The sequence below is a fragment of the Pezoporus occidentalis genome, unplaced genomic scaffold, assembly GCF_034315485.1.
Source record: "Pezoporus occidentalis ecotype Australia unplaced genomic scaffold, CSIRO_AGI_Poc_V1 ctg341, whole genome shotgun sequence".
Taxonomy (NCBI): Eukaryota; Metazoa; Chordata; class Aves; order Psittaciformes; family Psittacidae; genus Pezoporus; species Pezoporus occidentalis.
The window spans coordinates 215468-241755 of NW_026915387.1; the positions used below are offsets into that span (position 1 = coordinate 215468).

The window sequence follows — 26288 nt, forward strand, 5'->3', positions numbered from 1 at the left end:
ATGCTGGGGATGCGGTTCCCCAGCCGGGCACATGGTCCCAGTGTGGGATGGGATTTGGCAGTGGGTCCAGTGCTGCCAAGCCTTGCACGTCCCGCACCCTGTGCCAGCCCCGGCGCTGGCTGTGAGGATGAGGATGGCGCTCAAGCTGTGGTCCTGGTGGCCGTGTCCTGTTCCACTGGGACATCCGTGGGGTTGGCCTGGGTGCAGTGATGGGGTGGGAAGGGAGGAATCTGTTGAGCATCATAGTGGATGCTTAGGGCATCCCCAGCCCTGACAACCAAAAGCCATCCCCAGAATTCCCATCCTGCCTACGGATGCCTATGGATGCTGCATCCCTGCCCAGGCTGGGATGTGGCATGGGGACTGCTGGCAGTTATTGGGAGGCACTTGTGTGTGGGGGGGTTCTCTCCATCACCGAGGTGTTGCTGCCTCCAATTCCCAGCACTGCTGCTTCTGCATGGGATGTGCATCTGCTTCCCAGCATCTCCCTGCGGGATGCAGCCGTGCTGGAGCATTCCGGGGGGCCGGGAGCATGTGCTGGCTGTGTGCAAGCAAGCCAGCACCCCCCAAATCCCTGCTGAGCCGCAAAGCTCCTCAGCCCTGGTTTGGGTTAAGGAGAATTAAAACGCTTTCTCCTGGGGTTGGTAATCCTGGAGGATGGGGCCGGCTTCTCCCAGCGCCGTCACCTCCGTGCTGTTCCCCTTCTCCTGCCACCACATCCCCATGGCCAGGCCCTGCTGCTGGACTATGCCCTGGGGTGCATGGCTTGGGTGCAGGCAGCCCCTGCTCTTGGCTCCCTTTGGGGTGATGCCTTGGGACCAAGGGGTGCTGGGGGGACCTGAAGTGGGAGCAGGCAATGGCTTTGCCATCCAAGGGCTGGGAATGACTTCTTGTCTCAACACAGCTTCCTCCTCCCCAAAAATCCTATTAAAACCTCATTTTTCTGACCCTAATCCCAGCTCACCGTTCGGGAGGGATTAATGTTTGCGTTCCCCTCCCTTCCCTGCGTGCTGTGGGGCTCCATGCTGGGATCAAACCTCCTTCCCGCATGGAAAGCGGTGCTGGAGGAGGGATGCTGGGGCCGATCCCAGCACGCCGTGGTGGCGGCAGGACCGGCAGCTGCCTGCCCCTCTGTTCCTGCCCCACGCATGACGTGGTCCTCGCTGCGTGCCAGGGGTTGTGATAGCCCCACAGCTGCCGCTGGTGGCACTGGGATGTAGTGGGGTGTCCCCCCCCCCTAGATGGGACCACCACCTCCATCCTGGGGGTGTCCCCATGGCCTGGGCAGGGTGGGAGAACCCTGGGAGCAGCAGCTATGGGGCAGGGAGGTGGGGAACAGGGAGACCCCCTTGGGAAAGGCTGACAAAGCCAGGGCAGCGCTGCCTGGGCTGCTCCGTGCTTCAGTTTCCCAGCGGCTTTGGCCGGGAGTGCCGGCACCGGCACCCATGGGTGCGCATCCCCACGCCTGCCGCAACGTGTGCCCGGTGCCGGAGCATGCCGGGAACGCCGCTGCCTTTCCCCCTTGCTCCTGTTTGGCTGCGTATTTAGGGCACTCCTGTGCAAAACACAAGGGGTTTGGAAGGCGTCCAGGAGCGCTCGCATTCCGCGGGGTGGAATCTGCCCCCGCCAACGCTGCTTGACCTTTCCTGCTTTGGGCTGCGGGAACAAGCCTGGGGCCCATCTTCCCCCCCCTGCCGCCCCCCAACTTTGGGGGGACAGGGACCCCCTGCCACCCTCCGGGCTCAATGCAGCTGGGGAAGGTGTGAGTGGAGGTGGCAGGATCGCATCCGCTGTTCCCAAGGTGTTCCCGGATGGAGCCGTCCCTCTGTGGCAAGCTGCTTTTTGCCCCCCTCTTAGCTGAAAGCATCCCCCCCCCCCTCTCCCCGGGCTCTGCTCGCACCCACAGCTCTGTTATCCTTGCCTCAGGCACCTCTTCCTGCTGGGATGTGCTGGAGTGGCTCCCAGGGGAGACCCACAGCACGCACGCAGGGTGACAGGGGGAGAAGGCAATGGCAGGGATTTGCCTCCTGCCTTTTCCCCATCGCAGTTTCTCCTTGGGTTGCCGGTACGGAGGTGATGGGATGGTGTCACCAAGCAATCCAGCCAGCCCTCAGCGAGGCTTGGAGCAAGCACTGGGGCTGTTTGGGGCCACAACCTTGGTACTTTGGCCGGGATAGACTTGCTGAATGCCATTGGGAAGTGCAGGGAATGCGGGATGCCCCATCCCTGGCAGCGTTGGATACAGGGGCTTGGAGCAAGCTGCTCTAATAGAAGGGGTCCGTGGCAGGGATTGGAACTGGATGAGCTTCAAGGTCCCTTCCAACCCAAACCGTTCTGTGATCCTGTGGATGCCAAGGCACTGCCACCATGCAGGGGGTCCCCAGGGACCGTCCCCTCGCTGCTGGCTGTGGGCATTGGGTGCCCGGCACCGTGCTGCTCCCGCTGGTGCAGTGGAGGGGGCAGAGGAGTGGAGGGGCCATGGGGAGCAGGACGCTGGCCCCAGGGCTGCAGGCTGCAATCCCAGCAATGCCCGGCATGTCCCGGCGCGGCCGCATGTGCCTCTCCTCGGCTTCCAGCACGGCAGGAATGCGGAGCGGGACCCCCTCGAGCGGGGATAGGGGCAGGGACAAGGTTGGGGGGGAGGCATCGCCCTGCTCTGGTGTCCGGGCTCACCACGGTGCTGCCGGTTTCCTTATTCCTCCCATGTTTTGGCTCAGCTCAGGGGAGCCAGGATTGAACCGTAGGGGTTGATGACTCCATGCATGGGGACCAACAGGGACCTGCAGCCCTGGGTAGCCCCCAGAATGGGAGATGAGGGGAACTCTTGGTTTGGGAAGTGATGGCCTTGGAGCCATCGCCCTTTGCCACAAGCACTGAGCAGGAGGCTTGAGGGGCTTTGTGGATCCCCAAGGGTCTGTGTTGGTCCTTGCGGTGCTGCAGCAGCGGAGCCTAGGGCTGGGTGGGACAGAGGGGACCAGGGGTGACTCGAAGCCCCCTTGTAGAGCCCACTGGTGGCTCATCTCTGAGCAAGCAGGGGGGACACTTGCTGCCCCCGCGGGGTGTCCCCCTCCCTGTCCCCAGCATCGCCTGGTGCCCTGTGTGAGTGAGCAGAGGAAGGAAGGAAGGAAGGAAGGGAGGAAGGGGCTGGGAGGAGGGCGAGGAGGAAGCCGGGAGGGTGGATGCTGGCCCGGGGTGATGGAGGAGGAAGGGGCAGATGGGAAAACAGAAAACAGCAACCCAGAAGAAAGAAAGAAAGGAAAAAGGGAAAGTCCTGGCAAAGGGACACTGCAGGCATGGGGGGACGGGCGGCTGGAGCACCAGCTGGGATGTGTGGCTGTCCATCCTCCATGCATCCATCCATGCATCTACCCATCCATCCATCCATCCATCCATCCATCCATCCATCCATCCCATCCAGTTTCCATCCCACCCTGTGTCTATCCCACCCTGCCTTCATCCTTCTCTCCATCCCTCCATCCATTCCTCCATCCATCCATCCATCCTTTCATACGTACATCCATCCATCCTTTCATCCCTCCCTCCCTTCTTCCCTCCCTCCCTTCTTCCCTCCCTCCCTTCTTCCCTCCCTCCCTTCTTCCCTCCCTCCCTCCCTCCCTCCCTCCCTCCCTCCCTCCCTCCCTCCCTCCCTCCCTCCCTCCCTCCCTCCCTCCCTCCCTTCATCCATCCATCCATCCATCCATCCATCCATCCATCCATCCATCCATTCTTTCATCCATCCATCCATCCATCCATCCATCCATCCATCCATCCATCCATCCATCCATCCATCCATTCTTTCATCCATCCATCCATCCATCCATCCATCCATCCATCCATCCATCCATCCACCCACCCATCCATCCCTCCCTTCATCCATCCGTCCGTCCGTCCGTCCGTCCATCCATCCAACCATCCATCCTTTCATACCTCCCTCCCTCCCTCCCTCCCTCCCTCCCTCCCTCCCTCCCTCCCTCCCTCCCTCCCTCCCTCCCTCCCTCCCTCCCTCCCTCCCTCCCTCCCTCCCTCCCTCCTTTCATACTTCCCTCCCTCCCTCTCTTCCTCCATCCATCCATCCATCCATCCATCCATCCATCCATCCATCCATCCATCCATCCATCCATCCATCCATCCATCCATCCATCCATCCCACCCTGCGTCCACCCCACCCTCTCTCCCTCCCTCCCTCCCTCCCCCCGTCCCTCCCTCCGTCCATCCCACCCTCCCACCCCACCCTTCCCGTCCCACCTCAGGGCTGCAGCCACGGAAGGCGGCGATGGCTGAGCCCGACCCCGAGCCCGTGCCCGTGCCGGCTGCCGGCTGAGCCCCCTCATCCCTCACCGCATGGTGGAGGAGAGCGCGGGCAGCGGGGCTCGGGGTTCCCGGTGGGTGCTGCGGGGCTCCCCCCCCCGGCCCCCGCCGGCCCCCAGCCCCGTGCTGGTGCTGAGCAAGAGGCTGTGGAGCGTGGAGCGAGCGGGCCGGGGCTGGCGGCTGGAGCTGCCGGTCGGGGTGGACTGCAGCAACCCCGAACCGCGCTGCCTGTGGCTGAGCAGCGTGCGCCGGCTCGCTGCGGGCAGCCCGCACCGCGGCCCCACCGACCCCCGCACCCATAGGTGCCACCGGGTGAGAACCGCGCTTCGCGATGGCCTTGGACGGGAGGAAAGGGGCTGGGGCGGGGGGGGCTCCGCTGGGGCTTTGCTGCGTCCCCTCGGTCCCGGAGGTTGGGGTCGGGGGTCCCGGTTCCTTCCCCGGTGCAGGGCTGGAAGCTGCCGTCGCCGTGGCCGGGAGGAGGGAGGGGGGGGGGATGGATCCTGCCCCCTCAGGATGCAGGGAAAACTCTCCTTTGTTCTGCCTGTCCATGGGGCAGCGAGGTGCCATGGGGTGCAGGTGACACCGGTGATGGGGGGGACGGGACAAGCGACCTCGCAGGCGTTAGGGCTGTGTGGCCCTAATTGCAATTAAAATCAAGCCAAAAAGGCAGGAAGGAATTGGGCTCTGTGGGGATGGGGGACGGGGTGCTGGGGACAAATGGCTGAGGTGACAAATCAAGTGTCAGCCCGCTGCTGGGGGAGCTGGAGCATCTCCCACTGCGGGGATGTCCAAGTTAGGGGCACGTCCAAGCCCACACTGGGGGCTTTACAGTTCAGAAAGCTCCAATATGGGGTGGGTGAAGAGGGAAACTGAGGCACTGCGGTGTGGGATGGTTTACAGGGTCTCTGGGTCTCTGCAGTGGATGATTTCCTCTGTCAGATGGGGGTAGAAGGGATCTGGAGTGGGAAAACCACCAAGTTGAGGCTGGAACAATCCCAAATGATGCTTAATCAGGGCAAGGAGAACCCCCCTATCAGCAGCGGGATCAGGACACTGGGTCCCTGTGGAATGGGAGCGATTTGTCCTCTTCCATGACTTATAGAAGCTCGGGATAGAGCCATGGCCATGGCTGTGAGCACAGGGACACATCCCCATCCCTGCGGGTCGGTGCTGTGGTGGTGTCTGCACTGATCCTGCCCTCTCCGAGGCTTGTCTGTGCCGGTTAAAATCAGCTGGGCACATTCAGCTGTCAGCTTAAAAATAATCCAGCAGCCACGGACACAATGGAGGGCGCAGATGGGGACAGGCGCCGGGATGGCCCCGGGGCAAAGGGATGGGGGTCCCCCGGGAGCGTGGGGAGCCCGTTGCCATCTGGTTTTGGGTCACCAATTGGGGCTTTGGGGGCTCATGGGGAGCTTTACCCCCTGTATGGTGCTGGAGTTGGGGGGGGGGGGGGTGTTCTGGCTCTGCAGTGCTGGTGTTTGGAGCATTGCTGCTCTCTGCCGTGTTTTGGGGTGTCTGTGGTGTCAGAGAATCCCAGCCTGGTTTGGGTTGAAAGGGACCTTAAAGCTCCTCCAGTTCCAACCCCCTGCCACGGGCAGGGACCCCTTCCACTGGAGCAGCTTGCTCCAAGCCCCTGTGTCCAACCTGGCCTTGTCCGTGAGGACCCAAAGCCATCGTGGTTGGGTCTGGCAGTGATGGAGTGGGTGCCGTGCCAGGGTGATGCCTCACCGGCTGCAGTGCCAGAGCTGTGCCCTCACCATGGAGCCCTCGATCCGCATGGGGACGGGACCCCCAACAGCGGGGCCATGCAGGACGTGCCGGCACCGGGGGCTCAGCCTGGCCCCGCTGAGCTGCTGTCACATTTCCCCCCCCGGCAGCCAAAAGGCCCACTCAGCAGAGCACAGACAAAGGCTGTTTTGTGCCACTGTCCCTTTGTGTGTCCCTTTCCCCTCCCCGCTCCCCATCCATCGCTTCAACCCAGACAGCGCCTGCATTTTAACACCCTCATCCCGGCATGGGCTGACTCCCGCCTGCTGCGGTGGGGAAAGAGGTCCCGTTCGGGCAGAACCCCTCCTGCCTGGCCCTGCAGCTCCCACGTTACTGGGTTCTCCCGTTTCAGCAGGGATCTGCGCTGCCGGGGCACTGGGAAGGGCCCTCTGCCCCCTTTGGCCGTGGGGCTGCAGGGCTGGCGGATGCGCAGCCAGATGTGCAGCCAGATGTGCAGCCGCATCCCTCACCAGGGCAGTGCTACGAACCCTCCCGGGCTCAGCCAAGGTCTCTGTTTTCCTGCTGTCTCCAGGCTCTGTTCCCAGTGCCAAGCGGGATGCCCATGGCTTTGCCGTAGCCTTGTTCCCCATCCCAGCACCGAGATGGAGCCGTGGCCCTCCTGACCCCATCTGCTGCTCCAGGCAGGCTCCTTTGCCAGCACCCGTGGCGGTGCCAGGTCCCTGCCCTGTCTCGGGAAGCATCACTCAGCCAGCGGCTCTTTCCGGCTTGCCCGAGGTTATTACCACGGCGTCATCGGAAAGGGACCCTTTTGTCCCCAGCTCCCCCATCCGCTCCCATCCCTAATCCTGCTGTGCTGCCTCCTGGGTCCCATCCAGACCTCCAGGCACCGCTCATTCCCCCCTCCCGCCCCTTTTTTAACATCCTTTCTATGCATCTTCTCCCAAAAGTTCCCATCCAAAGAGTTTTGGGGCATGGTCTTTGCCTGGAATTCACTGGGATTAGGGAAAAGGGTTCCTGAGAGCTCTGGGCAGATCCCAGCCCCAAGTGCAGGGCTTTGGATGGGCAGACATGGGGGGGGACACTGCCTGTACCCCCCCCCCCCCTTCCAGAAGTGACATCTTCCTCCTTGTCCCCCCCCCAACAGCCAACACCAGGCCGGAGAGATGGAGCATCCCCAAACGCCAACGTGCCCCCCGAGGGCTCCTTCCCCTGGGTGGGCCCCAAGACGGTGCTGCTGCGGAAGAGCTCGCAGGGGGGGTTCGGCTTCACCCTCCGCCACTTCATCGTCTACCCCCCGGAGTCAGCGGTGCACTGCAGCACCAAGGTAGGGCTGGGACCCCCCCTTCCCTCCATAGAGGGACCCCCGGGGGGTGGTGGGATGCAGGATGGTGATGTAAGGGTGGGAATGGGGCTGTGCATCGCCTGCTTGGTTGGGGTACCCTGGGATGAAGGAGCACTCAGGGATGTGCTCTGAGCAAGTTGGCAGCGCCTTTGGAGATGTCCCGGAGCCTTTTGGCAGGGACACGCCTGGCTGCGGGAGCAGAGGATCCCTCAGCTCCGGACGTGGCTCTGGCATCCTTGGGAATGGCAGGAAAAAGGCACTTCAGAGCCCCTGAGGCCAGGGGGGAGGCTTGGCACAGCGGGATGCTGCTCGAGCTGAAGTGAACCGCACACCGGCACTGCAATTCCTGGTTTTTGGCTCCCAATTTTCCTGGCTGGAAGCTTTGGGCTGGATCTGCCCCAGGACCCAGTGGCTGCAGCCTGGATCTTTTCTGGGTGCTGCCTTTTGGAGGGACCAACCCTGGGTTGGCCAGCACCTCCTGCACCCTCCGAGCCATCAAGAGGCGCTCATCCAGGCAGCACCTTTCCATTGGGATAGCAGGACCATGCCAAACCACCCAGCAGCTTCCAGCATGGACTGTGGTGCCCTCTGCACCTGAAGGCAATGATCCAGCTCTCCAGCCATGCCAGCTCCGAGTTCCTGGGGTCTAAAATCCTCCTCTCACCCCATATTCTGCACTGGCAGCTTCATGCAGATGAAGGGAAAAGGGTCTGGGGCTGCATCATCCATCTCAACCCTTTCCCTGCTCTGGGGTGAGCGGACCTGGATGCTTCACATCACCCTGGAGCTTCACAGCCCCACGGCTCTGGCTGCCCCATGGCTTGGCATTGGCTGCCTCCTCCCCACAGGGAACTGCCATGGGAAGTGAGTCAGAGGGAAAAGCAATTCCCTGGAATCCTCACTCAGCACCTTCAGCTTTTCCAAGGCTCCTGAGCCCGCTTCCCTAAATCCTGCCTGCGCTTCCCTGCTCGCACCGGCAACACGGACCTGAGCACAAAAGCTTTTCCCATGGGGATGGACTGAACGGACCCCCTCACTTCCTAAAGCATCCTCCAGGATTTGGTGCCTGCATTGGGCACCGGGGGCGGGAAGGCCACGGGGCCGTGTGGGAAGGAGCCGGATCAGCGCCGGGAGGTGGAGATGCTCTTGGAAAGACGCTGGGAACACTGGGAATAGCTGCCGGCAGCGGGAGCCGGCGGGGCTGGGTGCGGTGCGGCTGGCTCAGCACCCATGGGTGCCGGCGGGCAGCCAGGTCCGGGGGCTGAGTTTCGGTGGGGTTGACTCAGCCGGGAGGGTGATGACGGCAAAGCCGTGCTCACCGCATCGTGCCTCAGCCCCAGCCATGGCAACGGCGCTGCTGGGCTGCCCCGGGGGCCAGGAAGGGCGCTGGGTGCCGCAGGGTGAGGAGGGGCAGGGACTGGGTGAGGCCGTGCCTCCAGGGCCTCCCGATGTCCCCATCGCCTGCTGTGGCACCATGGCACAGGCAATGGTGTGTGCCGAGGCTGCAGGATGGGGCTTCTGCTTCCCACCATGGGGAGATGCTTCCAGCCCCCTCACTGGGATGGAGACTGGTCCCATGCCAGCACCCCCGAGAGACCTGCTCATGCTGGAGGCACTGGGGCTGTGTCCCTGCTCTTGGCTGGAGCTGAGCCTGTGTCCCCCCTGGAGACAGCAGGATCCGGCACTTGTGGAGTGAGAAATCCCCTTCCCGGTGCTTGGCTCCCTTGGGATGCTGCTGGCTCCATGGCAGGGCTGGGTGCTCAGCAGGGTGGGTGCAGCCCCATGTGGGTGCCAGCACCCACAGCTTGGCTCTGTAGGAGGATCCCAATGGGAGGATGCGGGGCGGGAGCCCACCAATGCAGTTCCCAGTTCCCATGCCAAGGGACAGACCCACATGGCTCCCAGGGCTTTCCCTGCCCGTGGCTGGGAATGGGGTGCTGGGACCCCCCTGCAATGCCCACTGCAGCCTTGAGGATGCCTATTCAAGCCCACTGCCCCCCTTCTCTGTCAGTGCCTCGGTGCTGTGGTCGCATGGGTGCCCCCAGCCACCTCCATCCCTCCCCTGGGACCCCACTGTGAGCATTCAGGCTCTCCCCTACTTGGTGGCCCAGGAGAAGGGTGCGATGCCACCATAGGGCTGGCTGGGGCCTTTGCTGCTCCCCTGGTCCACAGCCAGCCCCTTCCCCACCAGTTGGGTACCAGGGGGCTACGGTGGGTCCTGCATGGGGCTTCATGGTGCTGGCACCCATTGGGTCCCCTCCTGGTCCCCTCCGCTGCGTCCTGGCCACCAAATGAATGTGTTTCTCTTGTTTTGGCAGGAGGAGGAGAACGGGAACCGAGCAGGTGAGCACCGGAGGGACCCTGCACACGGGGGCATGGGGGTGTCACAGGTCACTGTCCCCACTGACTGCCACTGCAGCCCTAAACACTGGCTGGTGGTGAAGCTTCGTGGTGTTTTGGTGTCCCCAAAGCCCTTGGGATGCTCACGGGACCTTGTGCCCAAGGAGGGGTCTGTCCCGAAGCCGGAGGGGCTGTGGCAGGGCCCCTTCAGGTGGGCAGCTTGGCCAAGCACAGGGTGTTTGGGAATGGGGACACGGCCCTGCTCTCCTCCCCGAGGCTGGTGCTGACGTGAGTGGATGTGAAGGTGTCAGAACACATCGGTGCTGCTGGGGTGACGCGGCCCAGGGAGCCAGAGCAGGCAGCAGGGGCTGGACCCAGCACCCGTCAGGGCTGGGAGGACACCGGCCTCTCTCCGCATGGTCCCCAGGGGGTTCAGCATCCCTTGTTGCCACCGTCCCTTTGCCATCCATCCTCTGCCCTCCACTTCTGGCAGCACCCGATGGCTTTTACCCTTGCAGAGGAGTGTGGCGGCAGGGAGAATCCTAGAATCAACCGGGTTGGAGCAGACCTTTAAACTGAGCTGGGGCTGGAGGTGCTGGGGCTGTCCCAAGCTTTGCCCAGGGCAGGGCTGTGCCCCACAGGTCCCAGGGGCAGGCAAGGGGGGTAGCGCAAGGGACCAAGGATGCTCCTTGCCATGGGATGGGTTGGTGATTCCCTGGTGCTCTGTCCCCTGGGAGCAGGTCCCCCCCGGAGCCGCTTGGAGCCCATGGATACCATCTTTGTGAAGAGCGTGCGGGAGGACGGGCCCGCGCACCAGGCAGGGCTGCGCACCGGTGAGTTGTGGTGCACAGGATGCTTATGGTGCGCAGGATGCTTGTGGTGTGCAGGATGCTTGTGGTGCGCAGGATGTTTGTGGTGCGCAGGATGCTTATGGTGCACAGGATGCTCTGCCTGCTCTGGCAGGGACTTCATTGCTTATTCTGCTTGCTTTCTTGCATTCCTTCCTTTTTCTCCCCCTTCACCCCCTGGCTCTGCTCTCTTGTCCCTGGCCTGGGATGCTCCGAGCAGCATTGGGGTCCCCATGGGTTAGGTGGGCTTTGGGGTTCCCCTGGCTCTTCTTGCCAAATGGGACCAGGCTCTGCCTCTGGCAAAAGCCCTGGGCATGTTCAAACCCTGCTGTGAGTGACAGTGGGGACAGCCCCGTGCCAGCAGCTCCCCACGTGCCTGTGGTGACACTGTCTCCTCCCTAGGGGACCGGCTGGTCAAGGTGAATGGGGAGAGCATCATTGGGAAAACCTACTCACAAGTCATTGCGCTGATCCAGAACAGGTGAGTCCCCTTCCCAGGGCATGAAAGGGACCCGTTGCAGCAGACACTGGTCTGGGGTTCCATGATACAGTTCCATGATAACATCCCCTTTCCCGGCAGTGATGATGTGCTGGAGCTCTCCATCATGCCAAAGGATGAGGACATCCTCCAACTGGTGAGTTTACCAGGCGGGTACCAGGGCCTGGGCTGATTCCAGGGCTTGGCTTCCCTGTATGTCCCTGCCCTCCCAAAACTAAGGGGCTGGTCGATCCCTGATGGTACCCACCCCCCGTGGCTTTGCTATTGGGTGTCACCCAGTGTGAGGGACCCATTCCCATTGGACTGGGGGGGGGATCTTACAGCCCTGGGAAACCTGTGCCTGCCCCGTGCTCTGAGGATGCTCTGGGCACGGAGTCAGCGGTGGCTGTGAAAAGTGAGATGGGAGAACTGGGCCCGGCAGCCGTGCTGGGGTATTTTGGGAAGGAGCAGAGGGAAGGGCGGAAGGGCTGCTGGTGGTGGGAGCATTGCTCAGAGCTGGGGGCCCCATGGGAAAGCAGCAAGCGGGGGGGGGACGACACACGACACGACTGCCCTGCTGTCCCCAATGGGGGGGGGTTTGCTCATGGGGAGGGAACTGGGAATGGGGGGCTGCGTCCCTGACCCCCCCATCCCTCCACAGGCCTATTCCCAGGATGCCTACCTGAAGGGCAATGAGCCATACTCCGGCGGGGCGCAGAGCATCCCCGAGCCCCCTCCTATCTGCTACCCACGGAAGACATACACCTTCCAGGCCCGGGGTGGCGAGCCCCCCCCGGGACAGCCACCGGACCCCCGTCCCCACCGCGCCGCAGCTGCATCCCCGCTCAGCAGCCCCGCGCATCGCCCCAACGAGCCCCAACCCGGGGCTCTCCCCCCGCGCCCCACCGCACCCCACGGCCACCACCCCGGCTCCTTCTGCCGCACCAACGCATCCGACCGCTATGGGATCCCCTCCGCCACCCCTTCGAGCTTCCCCAAGCACCTCCCGGAGCACCGGACTCACTGCGGCTTCAAGGAGGGCACTGGGGGGCTGTCGGGGGCCGGTCGGTCCCGCCGGGATGCACCGAGCAGCACCCAGCGGGTGCCGGGGCGCCAGGAATGCCATCAGGCTCTGTCGCGCTGGTTTAACAGCCAGGAGCCGCGGCGCAGCTTGTCGGAGGAGCGCCGGCACGCCATGCCCCCCCGCTCCCGCAGCGTGTCCCAGGACCGGTTGGGGGGCTCGGCCAGGAACCCCCGGGGGTGGCCTCACAGCGCCTCGCATGACACCTTGCTGCAGCCCAGCCGGGAGAGCTGGGCCCCCCGTGCCCGCTCCGACCATGCCCTAGGGAGATACGGGCGCTCCATGGAGGCTCTGGAGCCCAGCGCGCTGCTCGCCCACCCCGTTGAGCGGGAGAGGCTCTGCCGGGTGGCCACCACGGTGGGGCAGCACATCCCGCGTGGTTCCTTCACGCCTTCCTCCTCCTCCTCCTCTTCCTCGCGGGAGCCGGCGCCCGTGCAGAAGCACCCATCGCAGCCCAACCTGCAGAGCGCCGATGATTCGGGGTACATCGGTTACCGCAGCTACAGCCCGTCCTTCCAGCGCCGCACGGGGCTGCTGCACGCCCTCTCCTTCCGTGACCCGGCCTTCGGTGGGCTGCCCACCTTCAGCATCACGCAGGGCTCGGCCAGCCCGCTCCTGGAGAGCGTGGTCCCCGCTGTGCCACCTCCCGCCGGGCCCCCGCCGGGCCCTGCTGCATCCAGGGAGAGCAGCCGGGTGCCTGAGCAGCCGGAGGAGAGGAGGGATGAGGTGGTGCTGAGGCAGAAGCCGCCCTCGGGCCGCAAGGTGCCGGTTCCCCTGCGGCAGATGAACTTTGTCTTCCCCGAGGGGGTGAAGGGGATGGACATTTGTGAGCAGCCACAGCCCCCTGGCAAAGGGGACAGGCCGGCAGCCGAGCGGCACGGCCGGCGTGTGGCTCCGTTAGCGGCCCCCGAGGACTCGCTGGCATCCATCCCCTTCATCGGTGAGTGGGGCTGGCTCCAGGAGGGGGGTTTAAGCCAGTCCCGTGCCAGGGGATGGGGAGCATTCAGAGCATCCGTCCATGGAGGTGTCCCCAAGCAGGGGTGCAGGTGTTGGTGATGGGGTACCAGGGTTTGGGCTCCAGCGGCGTCATCGGGGGTTGTAGCGATAGGACAAGGGGTGATGGGTTTAAACTGAAACGGGGGAAGTTCAGGTTGGATACAAGGCAGAATCTCTTCCCTGTGAGGGTGCTGAGGGGCTGGCACAGGGTGCCCAGAGAAGCTGTGGCTGCCCCATCCCTGGCAGTGTTCAAGGCCAGGTTGGACACAGGGGCTTGGAGCAAGCTGCTCCAGTGGAAGTGGTCCCTGCCCGTGGCAGGGGTTGGAGCTGGAGGAGCTTTAAGGTCCCTTCCAACCCAAACCAGGCTGGGATTCAATGATCCCTCCCTCTGTTGTCCAGCATCACCTGCCCAGCCCCTGGTACCTCTTCCTCTGTGTGAACTGGAGCCCTGTACGCTCCTGCTCTGAAGTGGGGACGAAGACGTGGAATGGTGCACTCCCTGTCTCACTTGGGATCTCCCTGCACAGCCACCTCTGCCCATGGGGACCCAAATGGGTCTGGGGCAGCTGCCAGCTCTGCCCCATCCCTCACTGCAGCCTGCAGGGGATGGACCCCAGGGGAGGGTTGGGACAGGGTACGTGTGCTCTGTGCAGGGTTCTGGGCACATCCTGTCCCCCAGCCCAGGCAATGCAAACCCACCACGTGCCAGAAGTGCTGAGGGGTCCCAGCAGGGTCTTCCCCTGCCCCAAGCTCTCCTTTAACATCACCTACCCCTCTCACAGATGAACCCACCAGCCCCAGCATCGACCTGAAGGCCAAGCACGTTCCTGCCTCCTCCGTGGTCTCCAGTGCCATGAACTCAGCACCCGCCGTTGCCACCAGCCCCTCCTCACCCACCTTTGCCTTTGCGCTGAGCCGCCATTACTCCCAAGACTGCAGTAAGTTCTGGGGCGGACGAGAACCATCTGTGGGGCCATGGTGTGGGGCAGGATGGGCAGGAGCCCCCCCTTCACCCTGCCGCTCTGCCCCATGCCCACTGGGCTTTGCCCTTCTCCCCCTCGCAGGCAGCATCAAGGCTGGCCGCCGGTCATCCTACCTGCTGGCCATCACCACCGAGCGCTCCAAGTCCTGCGACGATGGTCTGAACGCCTTTCGGGATGAGGGGAAGATCCTAAGGTAGGGTCGGACCCCCCAGTTCCCAGACCCAGCACCACATGGCTCCCATTCCCTCCCCATCATCCCGCTCACGGGGGCTGCTCTTCCTCCCCCCCAACAGGAGGATGCCCAGCCGGGTCCCCAGCCTCCGCATGCTGAGGAGCTTCTTCACCGATGGGGTGAGTGTGGTGTGATGGTACCTCTATAGGAGGGTGGTCTGGGCTGGCTCTGCTTGGATGGAGCACTGGTGGAACACGAGAGCATCACCCTCACCGTGCCCTCTGGTCGTCCCCCCTCCGCAGTCTCTGGACAGCCTCGGCACGTCGGAAGACGCCCGTTCCAAAAGACACTCAACCTCCGACCTCTCGGACGTCCCGTTCAGCGCCGTGAGGAAGGAGGGCTGGCTCCACTGCAAGCAGATCCTCACCAAAAAGGGGAAGGTACGCGGGCGCCCACCCGAGCCCCGCCGGCCCCTCAACGGGGCCGCTCCCCGCCGCGAGCATCGCTGAGCTCCGTGCCCCGTCCCTTGTCCCCGCAGAAGGTCGGGGGAGGCATCCGGCAGTGGAAGCGCGTCTTCGCCGTGCTGCGCACCCACTCGCTGTACCTGTGCAAGGACAGGCGGGAGGCGGTGACCTGCGCCCCGGCCCCAGGTGAGGAGGAGCCGCCGATCAGCATCCAAGCGTGCCTGGTGGACATCTCCTACAGCGAGACCAAGAGGAAGCACGTCTTCCGCCTGACGACCGCTGACTTCTGTGAATATCTCTTTCAGGCAGAGGATCGGGAAGACATGCTGGCCTGGATCAAAGTCATCAGGGAGAACAGCAAGGCTGAGGGCGAGGTGAGAGCCACATGGGGCTCCCGCCTGCCTCTGGCTCTCCCGGCACTAACCGCCTCGGCTCTCTCCGGCTCTTTGCCTTGTGCTGCTTCCCCAGGCCACGGCCAGCCCGGGGCTGGTGCGGAGCTCACGGTGCTGCGCTCCCAGGGGTGCATGAGGGCTTAATGGTGCCGCGGCATCCAAGAAGAGCGCGGCTCCATCCAGGGCAGGGTGCGTCGGGGTGCTTGGCAGCGATGCTCCGTGCGCCGCAGGCAGGGTCGGTGCCGGCTCCACCGGCAGCATTCGGTTGTGTGGAGGGACAGGAGCGCGCGCGGCTCTGCCGTGGTGTGTTTTGTCTTCACCGCGCTGTGTTGTGGTTCCTTCCACGGAGAGACGTTGGGCACCACGCGGTGCCGGTGCTGGGTCGGGGCTGACCCTTTGCCGTGGTTTGTGCAATGGGTTGTTTGGTGTGAGATGGGGAGAGCTGCTCCCCGAGGATGCGGGCTCCAGCGCAGGGTGCGTGGGGCTGGATGTGCCGTTACGGCCTCATTTGGTTGCTGCGATTGTGCCAGGCTTGTGGCAGGCTCCAGGCCATGGAGGGTGCGTTGAGCTCGGTGCAGTCTCTGGTTCTCTGTGGCACAGCCCCTCTCTGGAGGGTGCTCAGTGGTGCTGGCAGCGCAGGGATGGTGCTGCCAGGTTGGAGCTGTCTGGGGACCTGCTGGTGCCGCTGGGCAGGACCGTGAGGGCAGCATCCCACAGGGATAAGGCGCGTGTGTCTTTGGATGCTCTGTGGTGCCGCGGGTGCGCCTGGCGCGGGCAGATGGAGATGTGAGTGCCATGGAGAGGGATGTGCTCATCCCTGAGCCTCTGTGTCCGGCTTGGACCCCGTGTGTGTGGCAAGGAGCTCTGGAGACCTCAGCAGGGCAGCACTTCAGGGACCTGCTCCTGCCTTTGCCTGGTCCTGCCTGGCCCCGCGTGGTGCCCGGCAGAGCATGGACTTGCCTGGGGCCTCCGTTGGGATGCGCTGCTCAAGCTCTCCCTTCCCCTCTTCTCTCTGCCTCCCCAGGACCCCGGTTTTGCCAGCCAAGCACTTATCAACAAGAAGTTAAACGACTACCGGAAAGTGAGGTACGGACCTGGGGCCGGAGGGCACCGAGACCCCGAGTGCTTTATTCACCTCGATTGTAAAGTGATGGAGCAAAGCCAGTGCCTGCCTTGACGGCGCGGTGCTGGAGGTGCTGGTTGCGCCCGGCTGCGCTCAGGCTGCCGGCAGGGTCTGGTTCAACCCAACTGGTGCCGAGCAGAGGGTTTAAAGCAGCTCAGTGCTCCCCAGGGGTCCTGGAGGATGCTGGGCAGAGATGCCAGGAGGTTTTATTGCGCCGGGCTGGTGTCCCCCTGGCCGTGCTCCGCCTGAGCCTCCTGCTCTCCCTGCAGCCCCGCGGGCACCAAGCCCGATTCCTCCTCACCCAAGGGCCCTCGCGGGCTGGGGATCCGAGCCGAGTTCCTGAAGCAGACGGGAACCAGCGCGCCCCGGTCCCCCAGGCAGGATGCGGCCGTCACGAAAGGTAGGTCCTAGCCCTGCCTGTGGGGACACCCCAGCAAACCTTTGCAAGGATGGAGGGCATCATGTTCATCCCTATAGGGCAGGAGGGATGCTCTTTCCCTTTATCCCAGCTTGTTAACAAGTGATGCTGTGGGTGTTTTTTCCCCCCAGATGATAGCAGCTCCCAAAAAGCTCCGTGGGGCATCAATATCATGAAGAAGAACAAGAAATCTGCCCCCAGGGCCTTTGGCGTGAGGCTGGAGGACTGCCAGCCTGCCCCGGACAACAAGGTACAGCCGTGGTGGCAGTGCCAGCCCTCTGGGGACCCCACGCAGCCCTGGCACCTCCATCACCTCCTCCCTGTCCCTGCAGAATGTCCCCCTGATCGTCGAAGCTTGCTGCAAGGTGGTGGAGGACCGAGGGCTGGAGTACATGGGCATCTACCGTGTGCCCGGGAACAACGCGGTGGTGTCCAGCCTGCAGGAGCAGCTCAACAAGGGAGCCACCGAGATCAACCTGCAGGATGAGGTGAGGGCAGGGTGGGCTCCATGTCCCCGTCCCCATCCCTGCCTCCAGGCTGCTGGGATGCTCTGAGGTTGTTGTCATGGCTCACGGCTCTGTCAGCATGCCTAAATCCATCATCATCCCTGTCCCCATCACGGTCATCATCCCTGTTCCTGTCATCATCCCTATCTCCAACACGATCATTATCGCTGTCCCCATCACCATCCCTGTCCCCATCATGATCATCATCCCTGTCCCCGTCATCATCCTTATTCCCATCATCATCATCCTTATTCCCATCATCATCATCCTTGTCTCCAACATGATCATCATCCCTGTCTCTGTCATTGTTCCCGTCTCCACCGTGATCATCATTCCTGTCGTCGTTCCATCGCCATCCCTGTCTCCATCGTTATCCCTATCCCCGTCATCATCCCTGTCCCCATCGCTGGGACCATCCCTGGAGTGGCAGGGCCGCCTAGCGGCGGGTGGCAGCGGCATCGGTGCCAGCCTGGGGGCACATTTGTCCTCTTGCATCTCCTCACGTTGCTGCAATGGTGCAGGGATGGGGACATTGCAGGCTGGGGTCCCCCTTGGGGACTCTAATGGCAAGCGGCTTTTCCTGGTGTGGTCCCTCTGAGCATCCTCCTCTCTCCCTGCAGCGGTGGCAGGACCTGAACGTCATCAGCAGCCTCTTGAAATCCTTCTTCCGAAAGCTGCCCGAGCCCCTCTTCACTGACGGTGAGTCACAGCACCGGGGCCATCAGTGGCCACGGGTGACCCTGTGCTGATGGCCGTGGTGGTCACCAGGCATCCCCAGCGCCTGTCCCATGTTGGGGTCAGGTCCCCAGACCCTGTGACAGAGTGAGCCAGTGAGCAGCCAAGGCACTGCAGACCCCATCCTCCATGGGCCAGCCCTTGTCCTTGTCCCTCCCATCCCTGTGGGACCCCACCAGCACCCTCCCCAGCACCCCCATCTGGTGCATCGGGGGGTCCCTGGCCTCGGGGAGGGGGGGGTGCCCGGTCCCCTCCTCTCAGCTCTGACCCCCCCATGTTCCACTTTCAGACAAGTACAATGATTTTATCGAGGCCAACCGGATAGAGGACGCCAGCGAGAGGATGAGGACGCTGCGGAAGCTGGTAAGGAGATGGGGCAGGGTCTGGGGTTGGGGGGCACAGCCCTGGAGCCCCACACTTTGAGGGCTGGTGTAGATGGGGAAGGTGCAGGGGGTGAGCCGAGAGGTGACCTGGTGCCTCCCCACAGATACGGGACCTGCCAGGTCACTACTATGAGACACTCAAGTTCCTGGTGGGTCACCTGAAGACCATCGCTGACCACTCAGAGAAGAACAAGGTATTGCTCATCCTAGGGCTCTCCTGGACCCCTACCTCACCTCAAGCATCCCCACCTTGGGTTGAGCCATGGCTACAATGGGGTGGGAAAGGAGGTAGGTGCCTGATGGAGGGGTGAACACCAAGGCTCCGGTTGCAGATGGAACCCCGAAACCTGGCACTGGTGTTCGGCCCCACACTGGTGCGGACGTCTGAGGACAACATGACCGACATGGTGACACACATGCCCGACCGCTACAAAATCGTGGAGACCCTCATCCAGCACGTGAGTGGCGCCGGTGGGCAGTTGGGCATCAGCGCGGATGGAGGGGAGGCTGATCCGCACCCTAGCAATGGGGAACGGGGCTCCCTGGCCACAGCGGGCTCCTCATGGGTCCGTGACCCCTCTCCCATCTCCCCCCACAGTCGGACTGGTTCTTCAGTGACAAGGAGGACAAGGGCGAGAAGGTGAGTCCCGTCCCCATGGGGGTGTCCCTGTGGGGCAGGGTGGGGGGCACAGAGCCCGGGTGGGAACCAGGGTGACCACTGTCCCCTTGCAGACCCCCGTGGATGAGAAGGAGGCTCAGTCCGTGCCCAACATCGAGTACCTGCTCCCCAATATCGGCAGGACCGCGGCGCCCGGCGATGCCGCAGGTGAGGAGCAGCATCCGCGGCACCGGTCCCCCCTGGTCCTGGAACCCGGGACACCCCAAGGCCCCTCTCCACTGCTGTGTCCCCCCATGCTCGCAGCCCCGCGGGCAGCCAGCCCATCTCACCATAGCCATGGCAAACCCGGGTGTGCTGGTGTGGGACATCCCGGTGCCTTCCCCACTGGAAAGTGGGGACATCCCCCCCCCGTGCCCCCCCAGTGCCTGCAGGGCCACCTCCCTGTCCTTTCCCATCACCCTTCTCTCCGGTGGCTACTCCCCATCCCTCTCAAAGCTGGCAGCTCACGGGACCCCTGCTCTGGCCCATGCTGCCAAACCCAGAGCCTGGGAGCCTTTGATGTTCGACTGATTTCTTACGTTCTTTCCTTGAACTTCTCTGTGCTGTCCTCTTCCTCCTCCTCTTCCTCCTCCTCCTCCTCCTCTTCCTCCTCCAGCGGACCTCCTCGAGAGCTAGAGCGGGTACAGTTTGATTCTGGGTGCATTGCTCACGCACTAACTGCTCGGGGTGACCATGAGAGAGTGCGAGCAGGGAGGGGAGAGGGTCCTGTCCTGCCTGCCCGCTGTCCCCAGGGTCCCCAGCATCACCCCCAGGGGCTGCTGAGCACCTGGGGACCCCCAAACCCTTTAACCCCAGTTCTCTTGTGGGCTGGTTCATGTGGTGGCACTGGGGATGCTGCTGGCATGCCCCAGCAGTGATGGGTGCTGGTATCCCAACACCAGCACACTCAGATACTGGGGTATGGGAGTCCCAATGCCCCTGGGGGGGGGGGGGGTCTGCACCCCCTTTCTGCCTCCCCCTCTCTCATCGTCAGTGGCTGTTAACCCCATCCTGGGGCATGCGGGGTGGGAGAGGGTGTCTGTTGTCTTGTCTTTGTCCTTCACACTGCGGCAGCGGGGCCAGGGCTGATTGTCACCCCCAAGTCCCCATTTGCCCTTTACCCTTGGGGAGCTGGGCCAAGTCCCAGCCCTCTCCGGTTCAGCCCGTCTCAGACCCCGCTCCAAGGCTGTGGTGTTGATCCAGCTCTCCATGCCCCATCCTGGTGCAGTGGCAACGGCAGCACCGTGCCCGATGCTGGTCCCCTCTGTGCCCTATGGCCATGGGAGGGTTGGGGTCCTGTTGCTGGGGTCCTGGCTGTGTGTGTCCCCCTTATCCCAAGCCTTACTCTGGGGCTCTACACCAAGCAAGTGGTGCTGGGTACCACTGGAGCCCCCCCAAGCCTTTAGGCACCACCAGATGCGTTGGCATCCCTGTTTACCAGCCGGTCTGATGGCCCCAGCATGTCCCCATCCTGGTTTGGGGAATGGAGCAGCATCCCCCAGCTCTACCCAACAACTCCCCTCCCCAGCACTCACCCATCTCCTGGGGGGCCTGGTTAACCCCCCCTTTCCCCTCTGCTTTACAGGCTTGACCCGCAGCGGCTCCGCCAAACCGAAGGTAAGAGGGTGCTGGGCTGGGGGCTGGCAGGGAGGGATGCGATGGCTTGGACATGGAGCTCATCCCTAACCCTGGCACCGCCATCCCTAACCCTGGCATCACCACGTTCCCAGGGCACGTGGCCGTCGCGAAAGGCACCGCCGCACCGGGAGCTCCTCGCCATCCCCTTCGTCTCGGCCGCCGCACGCAAGAGGAAGAAGAGGAGAGAGGCCGAGGGCGTTGGGAGCAGCACCGACGACGACGCGGAGCGCAGGGATGCTCCAGGCCGGGAGCAGGACGAGGAGGGGACCGCGGCCATCCTGCCGGGGCATGGCAGAGCCCCCCGCGGCACCCGCCCCAAGCCGGCGGTCCCCAGCCCGGCTGGGATGGAGCAGGAGAGCTCCCTGGAGGCCGGGGATGCCGTGTCCGAGCCAGCTCCCGATGCCCGCTCCATCGTGTCGGGCTACTCCACCTTGTCCACCATGGACCGCAGCCTGTGCTCCGAGGTGCAGTCGGTGGCCGGGAGCCGCGGGGAGGAAGCGGATGATGAGCGCAGCGAGCTCAGCCACATGGAAACGGACACGGAGAGCCGGGAGGGCGCCCGGCGCCGGCTGGGGCAGGGGGACGGTGGTCCCGGGGATGAGGACAAGGGGCTCCTGAGCCGCCCTTCCTTCAATTCCCACCGCTTGATCCAGTGCGACACGCTGGCCCGCAGGAAGCTGGCGCGGCCCCGGCCGGCCGGTGACACCGCGGTGCCCAGCAAGGAGGAGCCGGGCTGGGGTCCCTCGCTGCGGGAGCAGCTCCGGCAGCGCCTGCGGGGCTCTGCCGAGGACATGGGGGTGCTGCTGCGCCGAGCCCACTCCCCGGAGACGCGCCGCAAGAAGAGCAGCTGGCGCCGGCACACGGTCGTGGTGCCCGGCGGCATCAAGGACCTCAACTGCAACGAGTGGAAGGAGCCGCGCGGGGTCGAGGTGGCCCCGGGACCCTGCCGTGACAAGGACTCGGGGCTCAGCAGCCTCGAGTCCACCAAAGCCCGGCCCTTGCCACAGCCTGGCATCACCGGGGAGGCATCCGCTACCAAGAGCCCCCCCGGCAGCCCCGCTCCCCCGGCCCCCCTGCGCTTCCCACAGTGTCTGTGACCCCCCCCCTCCTTCCCCAGGGATGTGCACCCCACAGCTCCCCATCCCCCAGAGGATTTAACTTAAGGACTCACCTTTGTTCCTGTATTTAAGTGTGCTCTGGACAAGCTGCTCTTATTTAACAGGTCCCCGTGGTCCCGGGTTTGGGGACAGCCTGGGTCCCATGTCCCAGCAGTGGGCAGCGCCAGGGACCCATGGGGACCATCGCCACCCCAGGCAATGGTAGCTCTGCCGTGTCCGTGGCAATGGGAAGTGCTGGCACTTCCTTGGGTGCTGCGGCTGCATTGGCCGGGGACATTCCCGGTGCTGGGAACCCTGCGGACCCTGGGCTGGGAACCTTGCAGACCTCGGGCTGGGGACCCTCTGCTTGGGACCCTGGGACCTCGGTGTGCTCTGTGCCATGGGGTCCGGGCTGAGCCCCGGTGGCCCTTGGATGGTGTCCCCATGGGCTGGGTGTGACAAGAAGAGGGGACCTTGATGCAATGGGGGGGACGACACACACACACACGCTGCCATCCCCTGCGCTCCATGAGCCACAGCCCGGTGTGTGGCACATGGCACAAGGCACAAGGCACAGCCCCGTTCCCCTTCCTACCCCTCCAGGCTAAAAGCACTTTAGGAAGGGGACACGGGGACCCCCCCCTAGCCTTGCCATGGGCCATGGTTGGTGTCACTTGGGGGGGGGGGGGGTCCAGTCACGTCACTGTTTCCCCCATGTCGTTCTCATACGTTCTGCAGGTATTTGCTGTAAAGTTGGGTTTTTTCTTTACTCCCCCCTCCTGTAAATACGCTCCCCGGCTCTGTAAGATACCGCAGAGGGTTTATAAAGGGTTTTTTAAGCTGTTTTGCTCCACGGAAAGGGCCAGCCCCAAGCAGGGGATGCGCTGGACCAGTGATGACTTCTGCCCCCCTCCTGCATGTGTGCCCCCCCACCTCTGTGTGTTGTACAAGTTGGGCCATGGAGCTGGTATATGCAAAAGTACACCCCCCCCCCCCCCCCCCCCCAAAACACAACACCCCCAAACACAGCCCCTCCATTGCTTCATCCCACTCCAGTCCTGGTCTATATATTGGAAATAAACTGGTTATTCAAGGAGGTGGTTTCCTGCCTCATTGTCTCTGCTTGGGGTTGGGGGGGGGTCAGGGCAGGGATCCCATGTTTTCTGTGCTACAGGGCCTGGAGCACTGGCAGCATCCAGGGAAGGATTTATCCCAGCTTTTTCTAGAGCCTGGAGGGAGAGGAGGTGGATCCATACCCCCATTGACCCATCCCAAATGGGAATGTGGGGCTGGGGTGGTCTCGGGACCAGGGATGTCCCACCCCATGGCCCAAAGAGAATGTGGTACCGGGGTGGTCTCAGGAGCAGGGATGTCCCACCCTGTTTCCCATAGGGAATGTGGGACTGGGGTGGTCTTGGCACCAGGGATGTCAACCCCACCTCCTAAAGGGAATGTGGACTGGGGTGAATCTCAGGAGCAGGGATGTTAAACCCCATCTCCCATAGGGAATGTGGGTCTGGAGTGGTCTTGGCACCAGGGATGTCCCACCCCATCTCCCAAAGAGAATGTGGTACCAGGCTGGTCTCAGGAGCAGGGATGTCAACCCCATCTTCTAAAGGGAATATGGTACTGGGGTGGTCTCAGAACCAGGGATGTCTCACCCCATCCCCAAGAGACCAAACTTGAGGAGGGGTGTGTTGAAAAAAGTACCAGAGACAGAGAGAAAACAACCCAAAAGAAAAAAAGAAAGTAATTTTATTAAAGCCAGACACTCTGATAGAAAAGAAAAGTAATAAAAGGAAAAGAAAACAACCAAAAGCAACCCTTTGTCATCGGCGTTTGCACGTTACAATGGTCACGTTGTGCACAGAACTACCCATGGCATCCACAGTGACACAGGGACAGCGGCGGGCACGGGGCAGGGAGGGCGGTGGGGGGCAGCTCCCCCCATCCCACCCTTTACCCTCTTCCCACCTCGGTTTTGGGGGGGGGGGGGGGTTTGGTTGTTCTTGAAATCCCTTTTTGCTTTTAAAACAGTTCACGAGAAAAAATTCATGCGGAGACACACGACGCGGTAGAAACCCCAAAAAACAGCTTCTAAAGAGTAGGAGGAATAGATTTTTTTTCTCTTTTTTCATGTGTTTTTTTTTTTTGTGTCCTTTTACAAGTAACCTTTTTTTTTCTTAAACAACATCCAGACAGTAAAGCGGGGTGCGCATGCAGCGGGCGCCTCCGACACATGCACGATGCAGGCAGCGCTTGGGGTTCTTCTTCTTTTTCTTGTTTTTTTTTTGGATCATTTTTGTAATGTTTTCCTGTTTTTTTTTTTTTTTGGTCCTTTTTTTTTCTTTTTTTTTCTTTATCTCTCCTCAACCAGAAGGAAGGGTTTGGTTTATGTGGGTTTATGTCCTCTTTGCTTCAGCGCCGGCACCGGGCTCGGTGCTCGCGGAGGGTTCGCGTGATGCCATGAAGGGACGGACGCACACGCACGCAGAGACACATACGCTCACAGAGAAACCAGCCTGATGGGCAGTGGGGAGGGTTGTGGGGAGGGGGAAAGAAATGGGTGCACCCCATCACCCGGTGCACCCCATCACCCAGTGCACCCATCATCCATCGCTGTGCATCGCATCACCCATCCCCGTGCACTCCATCACCCATCGCAAGGTGATCTGGATGCAGGTGGGGGTCCACCAATGGTGATGCCTGGGAGGGGGGTGGTCCCTGGACAAAGCCGGGGTGCAGCAAAGGGAATAGACCCATAGACACACCCCCCTCACCCCATCCCAACAGCTGGAGCTTGCTCCAAGTAGGAAGGGTGATGGAACACCCATGGGTGCTACTGGGATGGGGCTGTACTAACTACAGCTCCCCCCCACCCTGACCACTTTGCACCCACATGTCCATGTCACTGGGGGGCTGGTGGCACTTGTTCCCCCCAGGACAAATAGGGACAGCAGGTCCCAGGACACAGGGTGCTGCCCGGGAGTCCCCCTCCTTGGGTGCCGGCAGGATGGACCCACGGGAGCACTGGGATGGGTGTAGGTCAGGGCGGGATGGGGCTGGAGAAGAAGAGTGGGGTGACCCCATCCTGGCCATAAGAAGCTGCGGCTTTGCTACAGTATTTCACTTTGGTACCAAGAAAAAATCATCAAAAAAGGAAATAACACACATCAAGTGACTGCTATTGCTGCAGGGAGGTGGGTGCCAGCGTCCCCGGGGCCATCACCCATGGGTGCCAGCGTCCCCGGGGGCACCCAGCCCCTTCCACCCCCTGCTCCGGCAAGGGATGGGGATGGGGACAGGACAAGGAAGGTGCTGGATGGAGAATGAGGACTCAGCACGAGGGCTCACAAGCCGCTAGGAACCGACCCTCTCAAAATCACAAGGAGCTATAGGCTAACAGGGAAGCAAATCCACCCCCTAAGATACCAGACGGGACGAGATTTATTTCTTTTCTTTTCTTTTCTCTTTTTCTTTTTTTCTTCTTTAAATATTTATATATTTCTATTTATAGTACGTATATTATATATATATAATATGTAAATATATTTCTTAAAACAATATAAAATGTTAAGACACTTCACTTAAATGTAAAGAGTTGCTTTTTGCAATCCAAAGAAATTGCATCATGATTCTTTTTTTCTTTTTTCTCTTTTTTTGTCTCTTTTTTTGTCTTTTCTTCTCTTTGTTATTCAAAAAAGGCTCGTTCTGTACAAAAATGATCGATATACAAAAAAAAGAGGGGAGGGGGGAAAGAAGTAATAATACTAATAAATAACACTAATAAAAGAAAGCAACCCAAGGAGAAACTGGCCAACAAAAGGAGTGATTCGATCTAGTGTTGCACACCCAGTGCACACCCAGCTCACTGTGCTAATGGGGGGAGACACGGGCAAAGGGACCCCCTCCGTGTTCCCCCAGGCTTGGGGATGGGACTGCTCCCCAGGGAAGGACCGTGTGGGATCCCCATGTAAGGGGCTTTGGGGACCTGCTTGTCCCCAAGGGTATTTGGTGCTCAGGGAGGGGACAGTGGGGTTTCTGAGCCCCCTGAGCATCACATTGTGCCCACCCAAGTGACCCTTTAAAGTGCTACGTTGCGACCCGAAGGCGATGGCAGCTCGGCTGGACCCGTTCCTGCCCCTTCCCCGTTTCACATCCTCAGCCTCCGGCCTCTCTGGCACGTCCGGGCACCCCTTGGGGCTGCTCCTGGCTCCTTCCCCAGCCCTCTTCCCACCACCCCTCCCCGGGAAGAGCCGGGGCTGGCGCCTGGGGGGCAACCGGTGGCACCGGCACCCACTCGGGATGGCACCGGTGAAGGACACGGTGCCGCCGCCGCGCCACCCGCCACCCATCGCCAAGACCTGGCCGGAGCTCCGAGCATCCTCTCATCCCGCTGGCTCGGCGTCGCGGCGGCCGGGATGCTCGGTGAGGGCCGGGAGCGAGCGCTCGGATGGAGGGGTGTCTTCGGCAGCTGTTTCCCACCTTTCCGGGGTGGAATGGGTGCTGCTCGCATGGGCAGCGGGGTTGGGTGCTGCCCGGTGTCCTCCTTGCTTGAAGCTGGTGAAACTGGTGGAGTGAAGCTCTGAGAGCTC

The 26288-nt window shown here is 62.4% G+C and overlaps 2 protein-coding genes across 13 annotated transcripts in view; one reads left to right on the forward strand and one right to left on the reverse strand.

The window, feature by feature from the left end:
- The window catches only part of ARHGAP23 (Rho GTPase activating protein 23), a 31679-nt gene extending 9849 nt beyond the window's left edge, over positions 1 to 21830 (forward strand). For 2 of the 3 annotated variants that reach the window (XM_062629794.1, XM_062629793.1), the window contains exons 2-24: positions 7184 to 7363; positions 9700 to 9724; positions 10462 to 10554; positions 10972 to 11050; positions 11150 to 11204; positions 11709 to 13068; positions 13907 to 14062; positions 14189 to 14300; positions 14401 to 14458; positions 14582 to 14719; positions 14818 to 15117; positions 16160 to 16221; positions 16528 to 16658; positions 16808 to 16926; positions 17009 to 17164; positions 17803 to 17881; positions 18207 to 18280; positions 18405 to 18494; positions 18633 to 18758; positions 18899 to 18940; positions 19033 to 19126; positions 20544 to 20575; positions 20689 to 21830. In XM_062629794.1, the coding sequence (XP_062485778.1) occupies positions 7184 to 7363; positions 9700 to 9724; positions 10462 to 10554; positions 10972 to 11050; positions 11150 to 11204; positions 11709 to 13068; positions 13907 to 14062; positions 14189 to 14300; positions 14401 to 14458; positions 14582 to 14719; positions 14818 to 15117; positions 16160 to 16221; positions 16528 to 16658; positions 16808 to 16926; positions 17009 to 17164; positions 17803 to 17881; positions 18207 to 18280; positions 18405 to 18494; positions 18633 to 18758; positions 18899 to 18940; positions 19033 to 19126; positions 20544 to 20575; positions 20689 to 21693 (4566 nt within the window). In that variant the 3' untranslated portion in view covers positions 21694 to 21830. Of the gene's footprint in view, positions 1 to 4313; positions 4621 to 7183; positions 7364 to 9699; positions 9725 to 10461; positions 10555 to 10971; positions 11051 to 11149; positions 11205 to 11708; positions 13069 to 13906; positions 14063 to 14188; positions 14301 to 14400; positions 14459 to 14581; positions 14720 to 14817; positions 15118 to 16159; positions 16222 to 16527; positions 16659 to 16807; positions 16927 to 17008; positions 17165 to 17802; positions 17882 to 18206; positions 18281 to 18404; positions 18495 to 18632; positions 18759 to 18898; positions 18941 to 19032; positions 19127 to 20543; positions 20576 to 20688 lie in introns of those variants that run through there. The other variant, XM_062629791.1, reaches the window with a different exon arrangement.
- A 1600-nt stretch (positions 21831 to 23430) lies between these two features.
- SRCIN1 (SRC kinase signaling inhibitor 1) overlaps positions 23431 to 26288 on the reverse strand; it is a 71732-nt gene continuing 68874 nt past the window's right edge. For all 10 annotated transcript variants that reach the window (XM_062629767.1, XM_062629766.1, XM_062629771.1 and 7 more), the window contains one exon: positions 23431 to 26287. In XM_062629767.1, coding sequence (XP_062485751.1) covers positions 25847 to 26287 — 441 coding nt within the window. In that variant the 3' untranslated portion in view covers positions 23431 to 25846. The remainder of the gene's footprint in view (position 26288) is intronic.